Source organism: Leucoraja erinacea, chromosome 28, assembly GCF_028641065.1.
Source record: "Leucoraja erinacea ecotype New England chromosome 28, Leri_hhj_1, whole genome shotgun sequence".
NCBI lineage: Eukaryota > Metazoa > Chordata > Chondrichthyes > Rajiformes > Rajidae > Leucoraja > Leucoraja erinaceus.
The window spans coordinates 14944403-14965697 of NC_073404.1; the positions used below are offsets into that span (position 1 = coordinate 14944403).

At 42.5% G+C, this 21295-nt stretch overlaps 1 protein-coding gene across 4 annotated transcripts in view; it reads right to left on the reverse strand.

Moving 5' to 3' along the window:
- zzef1 (zinc finger, ZZ-type with EF hand domain 1) overlaps nucleotides 1-21295 on the reverse strand; it is a 149512-nt gene that overhangs the window by 101335 nt on the left and 26882 nt on the right. For all 4 annotated transcript variants that reach the window (XM_055657837.1, XM_055657836.1, XM_055657838.1 and 1 more), the window contains exons 5-15: nucleotides 20383-20582; nucleotides 17727-17937; nucleotides 17456-17572; nucleotides 16830-17008; nucleotides 15510-15611; nucleotides 15028-15119; nucleotides 13745-13893; nucleotides 11448-11559; nucleotides 6025-6231; nucleotides 993-1093; nucleotides 519-700 (exon numbers count right to left, since the gene is read on the reverse strand). In XM_055657837.1, coding sequence (XP_055513812.1) covers nucleotides 519-700; nucleotides 993-1093; nucleotides 6025-6231; nucleotides 11448-11559; nucleotides 13745-13893; nucleotides 15028-15119; nucleotides 15510-15611; nucleotides 16830-17008; nucleotides 17456-17572; nucleotides 17727-17937; nucleotides 20383-20582 — 1652 coding nt within the window. The remainder of the gene's footprint in view (nucleotides 1-518; nucleotides 701-992; nucleotides 1094-6024; nucleotides 6232-11447; nucleotides 11560-13744; nucleotides 13894-15027; nucleotides 15120-15509; nucleotides 15612-16829; nucleotides 17009-17455; nucleotides 17573-17726; nucleotides 17938-20382; nucleotides 20583-21295) is intronic.

The following is a 21295-nucleotide window of genomic DNA, read 5'->3' on the forward strand; positions in this document are numbered from 1 at the left end:
CTCGCCATCCACTACTGCTTAGAGAAGAGACAAGATTAGAAAGTCTTCACATCATCAGCAACTCTTCCAGTAGCGCTGAGTACTGAGAAACACAAGAGACTGCAGATGCTGCAAACAAAGTACTGGAGGAACTCAGCAGGCCAGACATCGTCTGTGGAGGGAGTTGGACAGACGCCATTTTGGGTCAGGACTCAAAAAGTTGTCTGTCCATTCCGTCCACAGATGCTGCCGGGCCCACTGAGTACCTCCAGCCCTTGTGTTTTGCAGAGTACTGGTACTTCCATATCCCAACTACGCACAGTGTAGTGTGATACAGTGTAAATAAATACATTGCTTTAAAATCCATTCTTGCACCATCTGTGGAAAGTGAAAAGTTTCAGGTTGAAGAACTTTGTCAGGAAGTTCTGACAAAGGATCTTTGAATTGAAATGTTAACCATGTTTCTTTCTACAGTAGCTACCCGACCGGCTGAGCATTTCCAGCACATTGCTTTGACTTTAAACAATTCTATACATTACCTTCACAGAGGTACACATAGAGGTCACGAGCAGATTCTGTGTCAATAGGCTGTTTCCTCTCAGTGCCAGACTGCGATGTCCCTGGCGCTTCCTCAGACGGAGGAGATCCAGACAATAGCACCAAACAATTCTGAAGCAGTTGCAGCAAGATAGTCTGGGCTTGCAGACACTCTAATCCATGACTGAGGGGAAAAAATAATGGACATTACATGTCGTTATTTTTTGTTGTTCATTAATACATAGTCCAACAGCATACATCCAAACAGATGACCACAGTGCACATACAAACAGACCCCACATTTCTCCCCCATTTAAAATAAACTGCTTCCAATGTTGTCTCCATATGTACTTATACCCAAAGAAAGCCATTACAGGAAGATGCACTTGCAACATCGTTATCCAAATACCAATACCAAAATAAATTGCTATCTCCAGGAAAAGCCACTTATGGTAATTTAAAAAAAGTGATCTTACTTTTCTCTGAATTTTTTGTAGAAGTTCCAGAACAGCTGTAGGTTAAGATCTGAGAAGTCCAGGTAAGGTTTCTTTTTCAACTTCCGCTCCTTCAGTTCTGCCTACAAGTAAAGAAACACCATTTATTGTGCAATAAACTAATGGATAACATGATCCATTTAAATTACGTTCAAATGGAAACTATTTTGGAAAGCTTTAGGATTCCTTAATGAAAATATTGAGGACTTTTGAAGTGTTAGCCTGCCAGATTTTCTGGATGCTATTTGAATCGCTTTGCCAACACTTTTAATTAGTTTAAGATTTTTAGTTTAGTTCAGTGGAAACAGGCCATTCGGCACACCGAGTCCATGCCAACCAACGATCACCCATATACTAGTTCTATCTACACACTAGCGACAATTTACAGAAGCCAATTAGCCTGCACACCAGCAAGTCTTTGGTATATGGGAGGAAACCAGAGCATCCAGAGGAAACCCACGAGGTCACAGGGAAAACGTACAAACTTAGTACAGACATCAGCAGAGGTCAGGATGAAACTCCGGTCTCTGGTGCTGTATGGCAGTAACTCTACTGCTGCGCCCATAAAGATGTCACACCGTATAAAAATAATTTTCCAGCAATTTTCCTGCCGAGCTAAAGGGAGCACAGGAACAAAGAACCCAACTATCTTAAAGGGAGGCCCTGTAAACCAAGAGATTTCTGACCACAGGATGGTGGATAATCAGATGCAGCCCTCATACTCAATTTCAATTGTTTTCATGTTATGAACTGCAATTTTATTACACTTAAACCCAACTCATTCAATTCAGCCATTCGCAAGTATGTCAAAATATAAGATAAACAAAATTATAGTTTGCCATAAACTGAGTTTACAGAAAATCTGTAGAGTGATTAAGGTGTAAATACAAATTAAACTCAATCTCAAAGTTTGAAACAATGAACTAATTACCCAGGTGAGTACTTAATTGATGCCATTGGGCATTTCATAGCAACCAAGTGATCTCTTGTTTGGTCAACAGCCTCAATTACACAAGGCTCTGAAAGTCTACCCTGACAGACAAATTCAATCTCCCACATTCATTGAACAAATACAGCTCACGTCCAGCGGCATTTGATACTTCCATCAAGATTCCAGGATGACCAATAACATCATCCTCATTTAGCATAAACCAAGAAAAATTATCAAACCTAGTTTGGCAAGGTTTAACACCAAATATTCTTTAAAACCTACTTTGAACAAAATAAACCTTGTTCAAAAACCATATGTCCAATTGATATACAAGTCGTCTCCTCAAAACGAAACAAGTAACGCACTACAGAGTGTAGAAAATTAAATGTTTTTAATTTTTAGCTTTGTTTTAGCTCCCTTAATTTAGCCATTTAGGCCTCACTGCAGAACACAAGTAAAACTGACAACTGCGTTCAGTGTTCTGAAATAGTCTTAAATTCATTGGCTTTTTCAGAGGTACCAAGACACTTAATTTACATAAATATGTTATGGAATTTGTTCAGAACAAGCAACTTTTTAACGGCAAATTGATTAAAAAATGCAAAGCCTCTAATAAAGTAACGTTTTATACATTGGCCTGCATCTTTCATATGATTTTGATGCTCATCATCAGAAGACTGTGATTAATCAGTTTACTAGATATTTGCCATACTGCATGTTATGAAACATTCCACAATGTAAAACTGAACAAGGAGTTACACAGTGTTAATTACTGTAAACATATGTCGAACCTTTGCGCAAATTATATGTTATGGCAAAGGTTTACGGTCCAGGACAAAGGCAATCCAATACTTCACAGAAGCCTCCTGTAGGCAACGCTTCAATTATAACATTTGTCTCAGTTACATGTCCATGCAATCACTACCATCCTCCAAATATCCACATTAAGTGTCTTTTAAAAATCTCACTCATCTCCTGTGACTCCACACATAGATGTCCAAGCTGATCTTTAAGAGGGCCTATCGTCTTCTTAACCAATATTTTTCTCTTACTGGTAGTTGGCCCCCCTCGGTCATGACTGACCATGGGTGATGCATCCTAGTTTACAAGTGTCATATGGAGGACAGGCTGTTGCCCATGCAGCACGTCCCCCCTCTCCATGTCGCTGATCGATCCAAAGGAAAAGCAGGGCCATTACAGTTTGGCACCAGCACTGTCGCAGGAGCTGCCAGAGAGAGGTTGTAGACAACGACGAACTGCCTTAGGGGTTCCGACTCTGGATTTTCTTGAGGTTTACTGCAGGAGCCTTTTCCATGATTGGATAAGGCCACAAGGCAGTGGAGGTTGTAAATCAGAGTTTTCCCTCTCCTAAATGGACTGCCTTCCCAGGCTGACGAGCCCCATCTTCTCTTACTATACCTGTAGAATCTTTTGGGATTGTCCTTTACCTTGCCTTTCAGATCCATCTTATGCCCTTGTTGCCCTAATTTCCGTCTTAAGTATACTGCACTTGTACTCATCCTCATGACTTTGAGGGTAACGGCATTACATAGATAAATATCGTTCCTTCAAGGTCTGAAATTTAATGCACTATTTCTATTGTTTGCTGAGATTTTGGAAAATTATATGCAAAATATTTGATTACCGCGAGTCAAGTTAGGAAGGCTATTAAGAACATATACATGATTCTTGAATATATATAGAATGTTGGAAATATTCAGGAGGTCAGGAAGTATCTGTCCTGGTGGTGACTAATGTTTTAGTTCAATTACCTTATCTAGCAGCTCTGAGAGAAGGTAGACACAAAATGTTGGAGTAACTCAGCTGGACGCAGCATCTCTGGAGAGAAGGAATGGGTGACCTTTCGGGTCAAGACCCTTCTTCAGATTGATGTCAGGGGAGTGGGCGGGACAGAGATAGAAAGTAGTCGAGACAGTAAGAGTGGTGGGAGAACTGGGAAAGGGGAGGGGATGGAGAGAAAGGGAAAGCAAGGGCTATTTGAAGTTAGAGAAGTCAATGTTCATACTGCTGGGGTGTAAACCACCCAAGCAAAATATGAGATGCTGTTCCGCCAATTTGCGCTGGGCCTCACTCTGACAATGGAGGAGGCCCAGGCCAGAAAGGTCAGATTGGGAATGGGAGGAGTTAAAGTGCTGAGCAACCGGGAGATCAGGAATTGTGAGTAGGGGATCGAGTCTTTACAGGAAGCAGGGTGGGAAGAAGTGTAGTCTAGAGAGCTATGGGAGTCAGTGGGTTTGTACTAGATGTCAAAAGGTAATTGATCTGAAACATTAAACGTTTTGCTTTCTCTGTGGATGTTCTGCCTGATGCTTACTTCCAGCAGTGTGTGTCATAGTTTGCTGCAGGTTTGTTTGCAAAACAAACAAAGGAAGAGACTGTGAAAACAATAAAGGTAACCCTTGGCAATGAAGTCCTAGGTGGAATAGCTCTACCAGCATAATACATAAAGGCGTCGAGGCCTTAATGAGGTTATCGGGGTGTGCCAGGACTCGAGGGCCTGAACATATAGGAAGAGATTGGGCAGGCTACATAGATACATAGATACATAGAAAATAGGTGCAGGAGTAGGCCATTCGGCCCTTCGAGCCTGCACCGCCATTCAATATGATCATGGCTGATCATCCAACTCAGTATCCCGTACCTGCCTTCTCTCCATACTCCCGATCCCTTTAGCCACAAGGGCCACATCCAACTCCCTCTTAAATATAGCCAATGAACTGGCCTCAACTACCCTCTGTGGCAGAGAATTCCAGAGATTCACCACTCTCTGTGTGAAAAATGTTTTTCTCATCTCGGTCTTAAAGGATTTCCCCCTTATCCTTAAGCTGTGACCCCTTGTCCTGGACTTCCCCAACATCGGGAACAATCTTCCTGCATCTAGCCTGTCCAACCCATTAAGAATTTTGTAAGTTTCTATAAGATCCCCTCTCAATCTCCTAAATTCGAGCGAGTATAAGCCGAGTCTATCCAGTCTTTCTTCATATGAAAGTCCTGACATCCCAGGAATCAGTCTGGTGAACCTTCTCTGCACTCCCTCTATGGCAATAATGTCCTTCCTCAGATTTGGAGACCAAAACTGTACGCAATACTCCAGGTGTGGTCTCACCTGTACAACTGCAGTAGAACCTCCCTGCTCCTATACTCAAATCCTTTTGCTATGAAAGCTAACATACCATTTGCCTTCTTCACTGCCTGCTGCACCTGCATGCCTACTTTCAATGACTGGTGTACCATGACACCCAGGTCTCGTTGCATCTCCCCTTTTCCTAATCGGCCACCATTTAGATAAAAGTCTGCTTTCCTGTTTTTGCCACCAAAGTAAATCAAAGGCTAGGACTTTATTCGGGTGTCAGAGGTAATGGGGAGAAGGCAGGAGAATGGCGTTAGGAGGGAGAGATGGATCAGCCATGATCGAATGGCGGAGTCGACTTGATGGGCCTTATGGCCTAATTCCGCTCCTATCATTTATGATCTTATTATAGGACTGGAGGGCAAAAGGTGATGTTCGAGAGGTGTATAAAATTATGTGGAGAATAGATAGTGTGATGGTACAGTCAATAAGTAGGGGAATCAAGAACTAGGGGGCATAGGTTTAAGATGAGCAGGGAAAATATAATATCAAGCTAATGGGTTACTTTTTCCACACAGAGGGTGGTGAGTATATGGAATGAGCAGCCAGGAGGTAGCTGAAACAGATACAATAATAATGTTTAAAAGACATTTGGACACTGACATGGATAGGAAAAGTTTAGATGAATATGGGCTAAATGCAGGCAAGTGGAACTAGCTTAGATGGGGTGTCTTAGTCGGCAAGGATGAGATCAAACAGCCTGTTTTGGTGCTGTCCAACTCCAAGCTGCAGAGATGATTTACGAAATGCGACCAATGAAATGGAGGGACTAAGAAGCTGAGGTTATTCCTGCAACTAAAGGCTGGGCTGAAATGTCTAACATTGGACCATGGTTTAACAATTTCTTAGATGAAGATTTAGAAGAAAGACTTCATTTGAAGTCTAGCATCATTTTATATTACATGTGTTTTAAAATAAATGTTTGAACTTACTGCATCCTGTGTCAGCTGCTGGATGAAGTAGAGTGTCTTCAACACAAGAGTCTGTCCCGCAACAAGACCACTAGGTGCACTATCAGTGAAAGAAACACATTCTTGACTGTGTGGTCTCACGTAGCCACGGATGGATAGATGCTTGATGCCAATACGCGCATTATTCTCGTCTTCTTGACGGGGACAGAGAAACTTCACCATCAAATACTGCAGTAAAAATCAAGATAGATCTTCGTCATTAAAACAGCTCAGAACGTTAGTCTCAATGCAATGTTGCTATTGTATGCTGATCAGATTAAGTTAGTTACCAAAATATTTAACTAAATTCAGCTACATGAACAAAAATAAACAAAATCGTCTCAAATTGTTGAATGCAAAGCAAACTTAGTTTCCTAGTACAGATTACATTTACTTGTGAAAGACACAAATTGCTCGAGTAACTCAGCGGATTCAGGCAGCATCTCGGGAGAATATGGATGAGTGACGTTTCAGGTCGGCACCCTTCTTCAGACAGATTGCCGGGGATGTGGTGAATGAAACCTGGAAGAGTGGAGGGGCAGGACAAAGCTGTTTTCACATGTTTCAGTGTCTGGCTTTGGTCAGCTGAACAATACCTCGCTGTTTGGTCCAATAGAAAAGATACAGAAATAGAACAGATCATGCCCTATCACTATTACATCAAATGTAGGCCATATTTTAATTGTAACTGGGCAACAGACAGAGATTAGTGTCTCATACATATGCAAAGGCCTGAAGGCAAGCACTCATAAAACCACAGAGTAAATAAAATTTGGATGCACGATGAAATAACTGACACACGGGTGCCATCTACTGGAAGAACAAGCCCCTAAAACCAAACCTTTAAAGTTCCCAGCAGTCCATAACCATTTAATGCAATGAAAGAAATTCTTGAAATTAGATGGTTTCTCACTCAATTTTAATTTCAGAGGAAGGTAAAACCCCCTAAAATATTTTTAAGATAATATTTGTAGGTACAGGTGCACAACCTTTTATCCGAAAGCCTTGGGACCAGACACTTGTCGGATTTCGGACATTTTCGGATTTCAGAATGGAAGATTTTTAGCGTAGATTAGGTAGGTAGCGCGGGCGGCTTGAAAAGTCTGGAGCAGCTGCCTCCTCCCCGGAGACCGGGAGAATCATTGCATAAATGTTAGTCAGTTAGTTTGGAGGGATTTTATGTGGTGGTGGTGGTGTAGGGGTGAAGGGGGAAACTTTAATTCTTAGTCCCCTACCTACCTGGTCGGCGACTCCCAACCTCGCGGAGCTGGGGGCTCCGTCCGGCCGCGGGCGGCGCCGGTTGTAGCTCCGACCCCGGCAACTCTACCCCTGGCTGCGAGGCGCTCCAAATCCAGCGCGGCCCGCGGCCGGACGTCCCAGCTCCGAGAATGTCGGGAGTCGGCGGCATCGCAGCGCTGGGATACCAGCGGGGAGCGGGCAATGCCTTACCGGGTCACCGTGCGGCAAGCTCCGGAGCGCTGTGGCCGCCTTCTTCCAACATTCGCGGAGCGTCGCTGGATCTGGAGCCGCGGAGCTGGGGGCTCCGTCCGGCCGCGGGCGGCGCCGGTTGGAGCTCCGACCCCGGCAACTCTACCCCTGGCTGCGCGGCTCCAAATCCAGCGACGCTCCGCGATGTTGTGTGTCGGCGGCCACAGCGCTCCAGAGCTTGCCGCACGGCGACCCGGTAAGGCATTGCCCGCACCCCGCTGGTATCCCAGCGCTGCGACGCCGCCGACTCCCGACATTCGCGGAGCTGGGGCGTCCGGCCGCGGGCCGCGCTGGATTTGGAGCGCCTCGCAGCCAGGGGTAGAGTTGCCGGGGTCGGAGCTACAACCGGCGCCGCCCGCTGCCCCACCGGCATTGACCGCTCCCCGCCTCTCCGACCAGGTAGGGGACTAAGAATTAAAGTTTACCCCTTCACCCCCCTTCACATAAAAGCCCTCCAAACTAACTGACTAACATTTAAGCAATGATTTACAGATGTTTAAGCGTCTCCCGGTCTCCAGGGAGGAGGCAGCCGCTACAGTAGTACAGACCTGGGTTGACCGTGGGTCGTTTTGGGTCAAGTTTGGCGCCAAACGCGAGCTTTGGTGCGCAGACGACATCTGGAAAAAATGGCCGGTTTTCGGAGCTTTTCGGTTTCTGGAACTCCGGATAAAAGGTTGTGCACCTGTACTACCTAGGCTTGCTGGATTATTACTTGCCTCTCGATAAAGACAAACAATTTACTAACATACCTTTCCTTGATCATCGGTAGACAAAAATGCTGGAGAAACTCAGCAGGTGAGGCAGCATCTATGGAGTGGAGGATATAGGCGACGTTTTGGGTCGAGACCCTTCTTCCCAACTTTCCTTGATCATCGTTGCTTTTAGCATATTTTTCATTTATTTGTTTTATGTTCCTTTTCAGATTTCTCGTTTCCCTCTCCCTTGACTCTTAGTCTGATGGACCTGAAACACCACCTATTCTTTTTCTCCAGAGGTGCTGCCTGACCAACTGAGTTACTTCAGCTTTTTGTGCAAGTCCCATTCCAGTTTGGCTTTAACCAAGACCACTGTCTCAAAACAACAACACAGGCACTGTCCAAACAGTTCACACAAGGCTGTATTATGGAGGTGAGGTGAGAGTGACGGCCCCTGGCATTAAGGCAACATTTGATCGAGTGAGGCATAAAGCAAAGATCCTATAGCAAAGCAAGATAGACTACTCCTGCTAAATGCAATGGACTGACGTGTAGTACGCTATGGAGGGGATCATGGGCATTTTTCCACGCCCATTTTAGTAACCTGAGCCTACCTGACCCGACCCGACTTGCACTGTAATCAATGTTGCGGGGCAACAGTTTGTGTGGGTCAGATTCATAAATCTGTCAGTTCAAACTTCTTGTCAAGAATAAAATTTGATTCTGGTAATTGTCTTTTTTAATGTTTTTTAAATCATTTCTTTTTAAATGGCTCACAAGCAGTGTTTGAGTTGATTTTGTAGTAACCGGAACCGACCCGACTCGCAGGGTGATTGACAGGGAGGGACTTTTTGTGCGTGATATAGGGTTAGATTCATAATTCTGTTAGTTCATAGTTCTGTTGATTCTTGTTAAAGAATAAAATGTTTATCAACACACATACATGAAAATTATATAAATGTATATAACACACACAATTATATTTCTTCTAATCCAATAATGAACTTTATTTCAGACTAGACAAGGGACATTAAATAAGAAACATTGTAAAACTCCCTGCAACTTCACACACACTAGGCCTTATCCCCCCCGGCACTCTCTCGCCTGCCCCCTTACTACAATGTTCCCCCTCCTATGCCCCCCGCCTCTCTCTCCTCGCTGCCCCTCTCCCCCCCCCGCTGCCCCGCACTCCTTCTCCCCGCTGCCCCGGGCCCCACACTCCCTCTCCCCGCTGCCCCGCACTCTCTCTCCCCGCTGCCCCGCACTCTCTCTCCTCGCTGCCCCGGACCCCGCACTCTCTCTCCCCGCTGCTGCCCGGGCCCCGCACTCCTTCTCCTCGCTGCGGATCCAATCTTTGGCCGGAAGCAAGAAGGCGGGAGCAAGAAAGCGGAGCAAGATGGCGGAACAAGATGGCAGAGTCAGGTTGCTAAAATGTGTCCTATAATCACCCATGAATCCGCCCATGAGCGTACCTCACGTTTGCGTGAGAGTAATCCATCTTGCTTTGCTATAGGATCTTTGGCATAAAGGACTGTAATAAAACTAAGGTCAAGGGGCAAAGTGAAAACAAATAAAACAGCTCACACAAAGGAAAATGGCGATAGTCGCGGAAGTCTATTATCCCATTCCAGGACATCTTTGCCTCAGGGCAGTTTCCTGGGTCAAGTATTTTTCACCATTTCATCATGGATAGGACAGGTTTGGAGGGATAAGGACCAAACGCGGACAGGTGAGACTAAAGTAGCTGGGACATGTTGGCTGGCGTGGGGAGGTAGTGCCGAAGGGGCTGTTCCCAACACTGTATCATTCTATGACTATCAATGACCTTCCATCAATCATAAAGGTCTGAAGTGATGATGTTTGCTAATTACTACACAATGTTCGATTCTATTTGCAAATCCTACGTGAGGCAGCCCATTCTTGCATACAGCAAGACCCAAGTGATAAGCAATAAGTAACACTTGTGCCACAGAAGTATCCCGTCCTCAGCCCCCTATTGTACTCCCTGTACACACATGACTGTGTGGCTAGGTTCAGCTCCAATTCAATAATTAAGTTTGCTGATGACACTGTGGTGGTGGGCCTGATCTCAGACAATGATGAGAAGGCCTACCGGGAGGAGGTGGCTGATCTAGCACTCTGGTGCCAGGAGAACAGCCTCCTCTTGAACATCAAAAAAACAAAGGAGCTGATCATGGACTTTAGGAGGGCACATCATCCGAGGACGTACACTCCACTGAGTATAAATGGGGATCCTGTGGATAGGGTGAACTGTTTTAAATATCTGGGAGTCCACATCTCTGAGGATATGACATGGTCATCACACGCCTCAGCACTGGTGAGTAAGGCAAGGCAGCGTCTTTACCACCTCAGGCAATTGAGGAAATTCAGAGTGTCTCCGAGGATCCTACAGTGCTTCTACGCAGCGGCGGTGGAAAGCATCTTGTCCGGGAACATTACCATCTGGTTCGGGAATTGCTCTGCCAAGGACAAGAAGGCTATGCAGAGAGTAGTGCGTTCGGCCGAACGCACTATGGGAACTTCACTCACCCCCCTCAGGAACTATGCAACAGGAGGTGCAACTCCAGAGCAAACAAAATCATGAGAGACCTCTTCCACCCCTGCAACGGACTGTTCCAGCCGCTACGGTCAGGCAAACGCCTCCGTTGCCATGCAGTGAGAACGGAGAGGTTGAGAAGGAGTTTCTTCCCAGAGGCAATTCGGACTGTAAACGCCTTTCTCACCAGGGGCTAACTCTACAGAACGTTTTTTCCTTCTATTATTTATTATGTAAAAGAATATGTGTGTTATGATTGTGTTTATAATTTGTGTGGTTGTTTTTGTTACAATGCACTGTATATATTCACCCACACTACCAAAACCTACAATCACAGCACTCCAAGATCTATAATCTCCATCACCAAAGTGGACAAGAGCTTCAGGCACATTGAAACGTCAGCACCTACAATGTCTCTCCAAGTCACACGCCATCCTGACTTGGAATATAAAACTGGTCTTTCAACATTGCTGGATCAAAAATCTTGGATCTCTCTTCCCAATAGCACTGTGGGGCTAGATTCAGCAGAGAGACTGCAGTAGTATAAGCTCACCAACATGCCTTCTAAAGAACAATTCAAGATGAGCAATGGATACCAGGTTTGCCAATGGCAACATATCTAAATAGGCGAACAGAAGGAAGCAATATTATTGAAGCTTCCTTACCTTGCTGATTCGCAAAACCGGTAATTTTACTTCAGTCTCATTCCATTCATCTTCCAGTTCAAACCAACCAACAGGATCATCTCCATCTAAGTCGACACTCTGGTTACCGCTTCTAGTGAAAAATCAATGGTAAAATCAAATAACATGTCACTTCCAAAGTTGCAATATCAGCTGTTGATCTTCAGTAACAGCAGTTGTAAAAATAAACACATCCTAATAATATTATTTAAAATAACTAGTCATAGAATTATACAGCACAGAAACAGACGCTTTGGCCCAACTTGTTCAAGCCGACCAGGTTGCCGAGCTCCATTAATAATCATAAACAAATATAATAATTTTCAGAAGTAAGAAGTTATATCATCTAAAAATATGAAAAATAAGTCTTTGGAACCATTATTATTTTAAAAAATGTTTTTCTTTCTGTGAGAAAGATTTACATGAGCAATGAGAGAAACAGGGCAACTGAGTGTAGTATCATGCTTGGTAAATTGGAAGAAATAAAATAGCGGAAAACTGCAAATAATTTATATTGGATGAAAGAAGCCACATGTATAGCAACCTTGGGTGTGGTTGAAGTAATTCTTGGCAGGATAGCCTAATCAATGGATACCTGGGTGAGGAGGGAATTAAGGCAGATGTTCCGTGAGTTCCAAACATCATTGCAATAAAAAATATTCAACATGAAAATGTATTTTTATAAAGGAGTTTTCACAATTCAAAAGTGCATTTAGGACTCTCGTATGGTGCCATATGAAATCTACCTTTGGTAAACTCGACACATGTCCCATCCAAAAAGGAATACTTACTGCCTCACGCTGATGATGAATTTGCTCACTCTATAACAGGCAGGTCCAAAACAATGTGCCAGATTATGCTATTGTGATTACGATTCAATGTTATTCAACAGTTAATACCCCTAAATTATGAGACAATTGACAAATATTCTCAATACCAGATTGTAATGGGACTTTGGAAAATAATGTGTGCACATGACAAAGTAATGACTGAAATTTGCTATCTCAAATCTACACTGACAATACACAGAGACAACAGTGGGCCAAAATCAATTGCTAGCAACACAACACTGCTCATGCTCCCCAATGTCAAATGGAAAAACCTTACCCCCCACCATAGAAATTTGAATTTTGTTTCAATACAATTTTAAATAGAAAGCATCGGCATCACAATGTAGCAAACTATCCAGGGTAAGCCCGGGCTACGAAACAGTTGAAAATACCAATGATAGATTCCCATGCTATACTGGTTGTCAAAGCAGTTATGGGTTTTCAATGCTTCCAAATATCTATGGCAGTCAGAAGCAGGCACGAAGCATTAAACATTTAAAGTTTAAACAGATAAGTTTTTTTGGCCTTCCATCACAGCAATGTGATGGATGTTTATGTAAATTATGTTGTGTCTTGGGTCTATTTGTTTGTAATGTATGGCTGCAGAAACGTCATTTCGTTTGGACCTCAAGGGGTCCAAATGACAAATAAATTGTATCTTGTATCTTGTATAAAATTAAACATTAAGAGCAATTTAAACATTAACACCAACTTCAAATATTTTTTTCAAATATCAGCAATTTCTCTTCTCATTTCTAACCTTTCCTGTCCATTTAAATGAAAGGGTTTATTGGTGCTATACCAGGGCAGAACCCGGCGGGCAGGATTTCACGTACTGCTGAACTTCATGCTGCACTGTTGAACTCATGTATTGTCCAACAGCAGAGCATATTCAGTAACTACTTCAGGATTTAGAGGGAGATAGTCCAAATGAGGGCAGGTTGGACTGGTGCAGATGGGGCATCTTGGTCGGCATGAGGAAGTTGGGCCAAAGGGCCTGTTTCCATGCTATTTGACTCGCTGACTCCACTTGCCATATGTAGGCATTCCAAACCCGATGACTGTAGCTGCCAGTATTTTCCAGCTACTATCTGTCTAAAAACACAGGAGCTTCTCTTCTCACCACTGCCATAATAGCTTGATAGATTGACAAATACAGGTGTTTCCATTACCAAATTTACTGTAAATTACTTTATTTGCTGCAGCAAGCATGAAACCCAAGCAGCACCATAACCACAGAGTACAGACCACAGTAATAGGATGTGATCCTCAAAAATGCAAGTTGATACTTATAATCCACCATGCACTTTTAACTGTATTGTTTGACAAGCTGCTGGTCGTCCAACATTTAGTTCATGCCAGTAAACTCATCATATAATAAACTACCACAGATGAATTCCTGCAAAGATGCAATGTTAATACGTTGGCCGAGTGGAAATTGTGCCTCACCTCTCCTTCACAAATTGTCGAAATTCTTGTAGCTTCCATTTGTTATACTTATCAAACCTCTTGAAATGTTTCTCTGCATCAAAGGTTTCTGACTCATCATTATAAGCAAAGACCAAGCCACATTTTGCGCCTTTAGCACCATTATGAACCTGGGTAGGAAAAATTGAAATAGTCAGCAGATCATTGTGGTTAACCAGAAAATAGACAAAATCATGTCTTAACGTTGAAATACTTAGTAACAAAATTCAAGGGCTGGGACTGAGATGACACTGCAGGAGAGGAGAAGATAGATAGAGTGTGGATCAGGGGGAAGCAAAAGAGACAGAAGTGTGTTTAATTGTAATAAATACCAAAAATTATCAACAATTACATTCTTGCTTGCGTCAACATAACAGGTCCATAAACACAGTACCCAGAGATAACTTTAAGTCATAGATAGATAGACTGTTGAATATTACAGGCATCAGGGGTTATGGGGAGAAGGCAGGAGACTAGGGGTACGAGGGAACAATAGACCAGCCATGATTGAATGGCAGAGTAGACTGGAGGGGCCGAATGGCCTAATTCTGTTCCCATCATCTATGAACATAAATAATATAATACACAAAAGAATGTTCGATAAATTAAAAAAAAAACAATATCAGTGTGAAACAAAAGCCCAAAGTCCTTAGTGCAACCAAGACAGTCCGTAGTTTACTAGAACAGGGGAAAAGGAAGAATTCATTGCCACAGACGGCAGGAGGCCAAGTCATTTGGGTATTTTTAAGGCAGAGATTGACAGATTCTTGTTTAGTAAGTGTGTCAAGGGTTATGGGGAGAAGGCAGGAGAATGGGGTTGAGAGGGATTGAATGGCAAAATAGACTTGATGGGCCGAATGGTCTACTACGTCTCCTATGACATGAACTAAAAGGAGGTAAGAGACAGTAAGCGAAAGCAAAATATATAGACAGAGATGGTGAGGTAATAAAGAGATGACTGGACTTGCTTGAAACAGAGGCTTTTCAAAAGTTAAGAGAAAACTGAAAGGACACAATGATAAAGAAAGGTTTAGATGCATTTAACACCAGAACTGGAGGAATTCAAGAGGATGGTGAAAAAATAAAATGGAGGGGGCTGGTTGGGGAAATTTGACAGTAGCAAGCTGTGGGATCTGGATAGGTTGGATTGTACGGAGGAGAGCAAAAATGGCCAAGAACCAAAACTATAGATGATTGTAGAATGAATTGGTCAGCGACAGTTAGGTAAGGTTAAACACAGTCTGTCCCCACATTTCAGCACTCACCTTAACCCTGATCTGAGTAAGCTGGATGGCCAATTTAGTTCTCGTTGACAGAATGAAGCTGGCTCGTGTATGACCAGCCTCTGACAAAAATCCTGCAATAGATCAAAGCAAATATTAATCATCTGATTCTCAGAGTTAAAGACCATTCGTCATCTGAACAGCCAGACAATAAAATAAATCTACCAACAATCCCCACACTCCTCAATTGAGAAAAACAAATTAAAAAAAAAATTCTGTCCCATTACCACTCAGGAAAACCCCCCCAGGTCATAAGGGATAGGAGTAGAATTAGGCCTTACGGCCCATCAAGTCTACTCTGCCATTCAATCATGGTTAATCTATCTCTCCCTTCTAACCCCATTCTGCCTTCCACCCACAACCTCTGACACCTGTACTAATCAAGAAATTAGACTGTACTAATCATGCCCCATGCTCCTTCTCCCTTCCCCTATCCATTTAGAGAATTACTTTCATATGTTTACCGTCTCCCAGCAGTGACTCATAGAGCACAGCAGTCGGCCCAAATCCCTTTTCTTTTCCTTCTTTGGCATCACAGGCCTCCACGGTCAACTGAAGTAGTTTTCCTGCAAAAAGAATTGCAACACCAGGCCTTCAATGAGCCAACTTTTGCATGAGACGGACAGACAGACAGACAGCCAGCACAACTAGATCAAATGGAATTTTTCATCTCCATCAAAGGGAAATGTTAGGCAATTTCTCAACTGAAAAATGGAACAGCCTACGTTATTTTCCTCAATTCTCTCAGAGTGCTTCAGTGATATAGCCTTGATTAGTGCCAAAATCATCAAGTGATGAGCTCATGTTAGAGGGAACATGGCATCAGGCCAGTAATCAATTTCATGAAAAGCACTATTATAATCTAACTCAGATTCACATAGAATACAGTAATTAAAAACAGTGAGGGCATGATGTCAAAGCCAGGCAATGGCAAAGACATCTTAACATTTTGGCTAGTTTCCACAAGAGTCAATAAGTATTTATATCCAATGATAAAGAATCCTCTGTGCTGCCTCTTTGTATGTTTAGACCACATATCCCTCACAGGTTCAAAATTTCAAGTCCACCTTCATAAGGATGTCGTCACTCCCAATAAAAATCTTCCTTAATAGTGACCATTCAGCAGTTGAGGGACTTTAAATAAAAAATGCCATGAAACATCGCCAACAATATTTCCATTACGGGCACTCTCAGTTTAACACATTAAATGGGAAGTCCAAAATCCACAAGCCATCAGCAGTTTGGTGCTAAAGAACAAGTCTTTGATGGGCAAATTTTAGGAATACTGTGGTTGTTCCAGATAGCACAGGAGTAAAATTGTGCAACATTAAGCAGGCAAGTAGATGGAAGGGAGAAATCTGTAAAGTGGAGTTACGGGGTCCACCCATCACAAGAGTTAAGGTAGCAGTATAAAATAACAGAGCAGGAAGATTAATGTGATAATGAACAAGAGGTATGGCAGCTCTGTTGATCAGCTGAGACAATATAATCAATAGATTGTTTAAGAAAGGAACTGCAGATGCTGGAAAATCAAAGGTAGACAAAAATGCTGGAGAAACTCAGCAGGTGCAGCAGCATCGATGGAGCGAAGGAAATAGGCAACGTTTCGGGTCAAAACCCTTCTTCAGACTGATGTAGGGTGGGGAGAAGAAAGGAAAAAGGAAGAGGAGGAGCCCAAGGGGTGAGGGAGAGCTGAGAAGGGGAGGAGACAGCGAGGGTGACCGGATTAATGTTCATACTTCTGCGTTCGATAAAGATTGTTGACTACAGTGCAAAATGCTCACCATGTTTATGGAGCTGGTTTTGCCGCACAGATGCCATGGCTGTGAGGAGCGGCAATGCCTGATATTCTGTATCCAGGTGATCACTGATGGTCAAAAGCGATGTCATCACCTTAGCAACACTTCCTCTTGCCAAAGCAAAAGCCAAAAGGGTCAGCTCTGCTTCAGGGCTAGCGCAGCAGCTGCAGTGGGAAACATAGCTTTCAGTAATGCTCGTAGCTGAAGGACAGGGACATCAGACATGTCTCCTCTTCAACTTGCTCAATCTGATCAATTGCTACATTGATAATAAAATTGTACAAATATTCAACAAGCTTGGCACGTGTGCGATATACACGAGCAAAATCGAGGTGTACTAGTACTAGTGATATTAGTGATATACTTTTAAAACATGTGCACAGATAAACAGTCTAATTTATGTCCTGACAATGATAGACCAATTTCTATAGTACAAAATTTAAAATTCTGCGATAAAAATGCCATTTTGCGATATAAGGGGACTGCTGTCTCAGGCATTCACATCCACTACCCCTTCCCAACTTTCGCAACGGTTGCCAGATATGCTGCCTTAATCTATTCTTCACTCTAATTCCAAAAGCAAGACCTCTACTGGTCTAAATAACAATTACCCTGCAATCCTGATGAGAAAACTGTCCACTTTCTCCAGTACATTTGTTGACATGAAGCTCGGCAATACAGTGGACCCAGCCGTGAGGGAAAGGGGCGGCATGTGCTGCAGGGCTTTTCTGAGGAAGAGAGAGATGTTGGTTATTAATTTTAAATCAGTACTCATGGTGCTAAAAATGAACCGCACCAAGCAAAAAGAATACTCGGCATTAATACATAGAACATGTAAATGGAGATCATTGCTTGGTTATAAAATTATGAACAACTACTTACTGGGTAACTTGTAGAACATATTGTGCCAGATCTGGATTTCTTTCAACAGAAGCAGTCACCAAAGTTGTTAATAAGGTTAAGTACCAAATCGCAGATGCATCAGAAACAGATACTCCGGGTTTCTTCATAACCTGGTATCCCATAGTCTTGAGCCCGTGAATCCTTGTGTCGCAGCCATCACCATGACAACGTTTAATATTTATCTGTACAACTTATAAAAAAATTAAATATTAATTACATTGCATCCTTGCCCTTTTCCTCCTATTTTACATCAGCATCTTGAAAATAACATTTTACTAAACACTTGACTTTATGAAAATTCATGAGTTACTATGAAATCTATCTTTACATTCACCTCTAATTGGGCACTAATGGAGAAGTACCAATGACAATTAGGAAATTATTTCATGTCAACTGTCCTGTATATCATTCAGTATAAACCAAAACTGACCTTGGGAAACATTTGTCGCAAATAAACATTATATGGGATTTCGCATATTATTTATGCGATGTGTAGGAAAGAGCTGCAGATGCTGGTTTAAATCAAAGGTAGACACAAGATGCTGGAGTAACTCAGCGGGACAGGCAGCATTTTTGGAGAGAAGGAATGGGTGATGTTTCGGGTCGAGATCCTTCTTCAGACTTCTTCAGTTTTAGTGTCTACCTATGCGATGTATATGTGATATTTCAGTTGCATATCCCTACATTTATGCCTATCAACTTTCTCATCATCTTCTACAACCGGTATTGCATTAAATACAATGCAGACTCTTTTCCTGTTCTCATACTATGTCCTTATGCTTCTCCAAAAGCACTCAAACATAATCTTTTTCTTCTTAAAATTAGTGAGCTGAAACTCATGCTGGAGGTGTGTATTTCACAATGTATCCCACTTTATAGAAACAGGTGATATCTTTAGTGCAGAGTGTGCTGATTTATACAGTGAGTAACATGGTAATCAGTTTGATTTTATTGTGCTTTTATACTGTGACGTTAACCGCTTGTCTTTATTTATTAAGGGAAATAGAATCACAAAACTGTCATTCTTTAAAATATAAAGTATACACAAAGTTTGAAGTCATAGGTAACAGAGGATTGTTGACTTTAGAAGCACTGCCACAGGCAGAAATGCAAGCTTTGTTTAATCATTCGAAGACAGGATTCTAACAGGTATCTAACAGGCACAGGTTTGAGAAAGGTCAAAAGCTAAATCCTGAAAGTTTAGGGAGTGTTATTCTAGGAGCAAGGAAAGGTGGCTGGATAATTTAGGATGCATGAATGCAAAAGAACTTTCCCCATGTGAATCAGTGATATCAGGGACAGTAAAGTACAATTTTGGAAAAAATTCAAATTGGATAGTGTACAGAGGCAGAAATTGGAACAAATGTTTTGGATCATGAGGATTTGATTAACCTATACTCTGAGCTCAGAACTGGAACACTGGAATTTTCAGCCTAAAGGTAACAATATTTGATCATAATTCTACTTAAATATTTAGTTATCCGAAGACACCAAAGTCTAAGCTCTAAGCAATTACGTTTTACACAGGGCTCTCCCTAAACAGTCTAGTTTCTTCCCATATCCCACAGACTCTGGTAGTTTGGTTAACTGGCTACTGTAAGCTTCCCCTTGTGTCTGTGGCTGACAGAATTCCAGGTTGGTATTTAGAGAGCAGGAATGGGAAAATAAGTGGGATGTTAGGATTGGAGGGACTGCTTTTAGTGCCAGCATGAACGCCAAGAATTTATTGTCCTGTGTTATACGGGAATATGAAAATTAATGTATTAGACAATAGGTGCAGGAGTAGGTCATTCGGCCCTTCCAGCCAGCACCCCCATTCAATGTGATCATGGCTGATCATTCCCAATCAGTACCCCGTTCCTGCCTTCTCCCCATATCCCCTGACCGCTATCTTTAAGAGCCCTATCTAGCTCTCTCTTGAAAGTATCCAGAGAACCTGCCCCCACCACCCTCCGAGGCAGAGAATTCCACACACTCACAACTCTCTGTGAGAAAAAGTGTTTCCTCGTCTCCGACCCGTCAATCTAAATTGAATACTTTTTTTCTCGTTTCGCCGACAACGGGTGGTGGTGGTACATAGAAACATAGAAAATAGGTGCAGGAGTAGGCCATTCGGCCCTTCGAGCCTGCACCGCCATTCAATATGATCATGGCTGATCATCCAACTCAGTAGCCTGTACCTGCCTTCTCTCCATACCCCCTGATCTCTTTAGCCACAAGGGCCACATCTAACTCCCTCTTAAATATAGCCAATGAACTGGCCTCAACTACATTCTGTGGCAGAGAATTCCACAGATTCACCATTCTCTGTGTGGAAAAATGTTTTTCTCATCTCGGTATTACTTAATCAATTCCAAAACTTTCCTTTTTCCTGTAAAATAACTGCGTTTGAAATAACACTGTCAAACTAAAGGAGTCAAGATTTTCATTGTTCTAAAGAAAATTATATATTCTCATGTTAATCATGGGGACTAAGGCTTTAATGTAGTTTCTATTTATTGTATTGATACTGATACTTAAGATTTCACAACAATATGAGAAACATGACCAGGAGCAACCTCAGATCAATTAAGTGCTTATCTGAATAAACAGAAAGTAGATAATATCCGACAACAAACAAAAACTGTACAATTACATGGGTGGATGATGCTTGCGTTTTCCAGCAGTGTAATGTATCCAGTCATATTACTGGGAATACGAACATCACGGACTTCATGCATGTTACCAGGATTCCTCCCTAACGACACAGTCACCTGCTGTGGCATGTAACTTTGATCACTGGCTGCCACTGCTATTGAAACGTGCTTCAGCACAACATCAGGTTTTAAGCGTAACCTGCAAAAGAAAAGAACATTTCACTCTTCCACATGCATCTCTTTCAAAGGACAGACAATAAAAAAAACATTGACAGTGGTGCACGTGGCGTGGACTTGGTGTGCCAAAGGACCTTCCACGCTGTATCTCTAAAATAAACAAAACCCCTTGACTTCAAAGCTCAACGTGGGCAAGAAAAATCTGAAAGGTGACGCAGTAAAGTTGGAGGTAAACTACCAGTATCCTGTCCAAGGGTCTTCAACTTGAAGCACTGACTTTGTTTCCACAGATGGTGCCTGTCCGACTGAGCGCCCAGAGGCATAGTCAAACAGCATGGAAAAGGGCCCTTTGGCTCAACTAATCTATGCTGACGAAGATACCCATTTACTCCAATCCCATTAACCTGTGTCTGACCCACATCCTTCTAAACCTTTCCTATCCATGTACCTGTCCTAATGTCCTATTATTGTAACTGCTTTAATCACTTCCACTGGCAGCTCGTTCCATATAGCCACCACCCTCTTATGTAGAAAACGATGCACCTCAGGTTCTTATTAAATCTTTCTCTTTTAAATTGATGCCATTCACCGGATACTTCCTTCCTCCTATCGATGCCCTCATGATTTTATATTCTTCTACATACCGCAAATAATAAAGTTCAAGCTAGGCTAATCCCTTCCTTCAACATAATCCAAGTCCTGCAACATAATGATAAATCTTTTCTGCATTTTTTC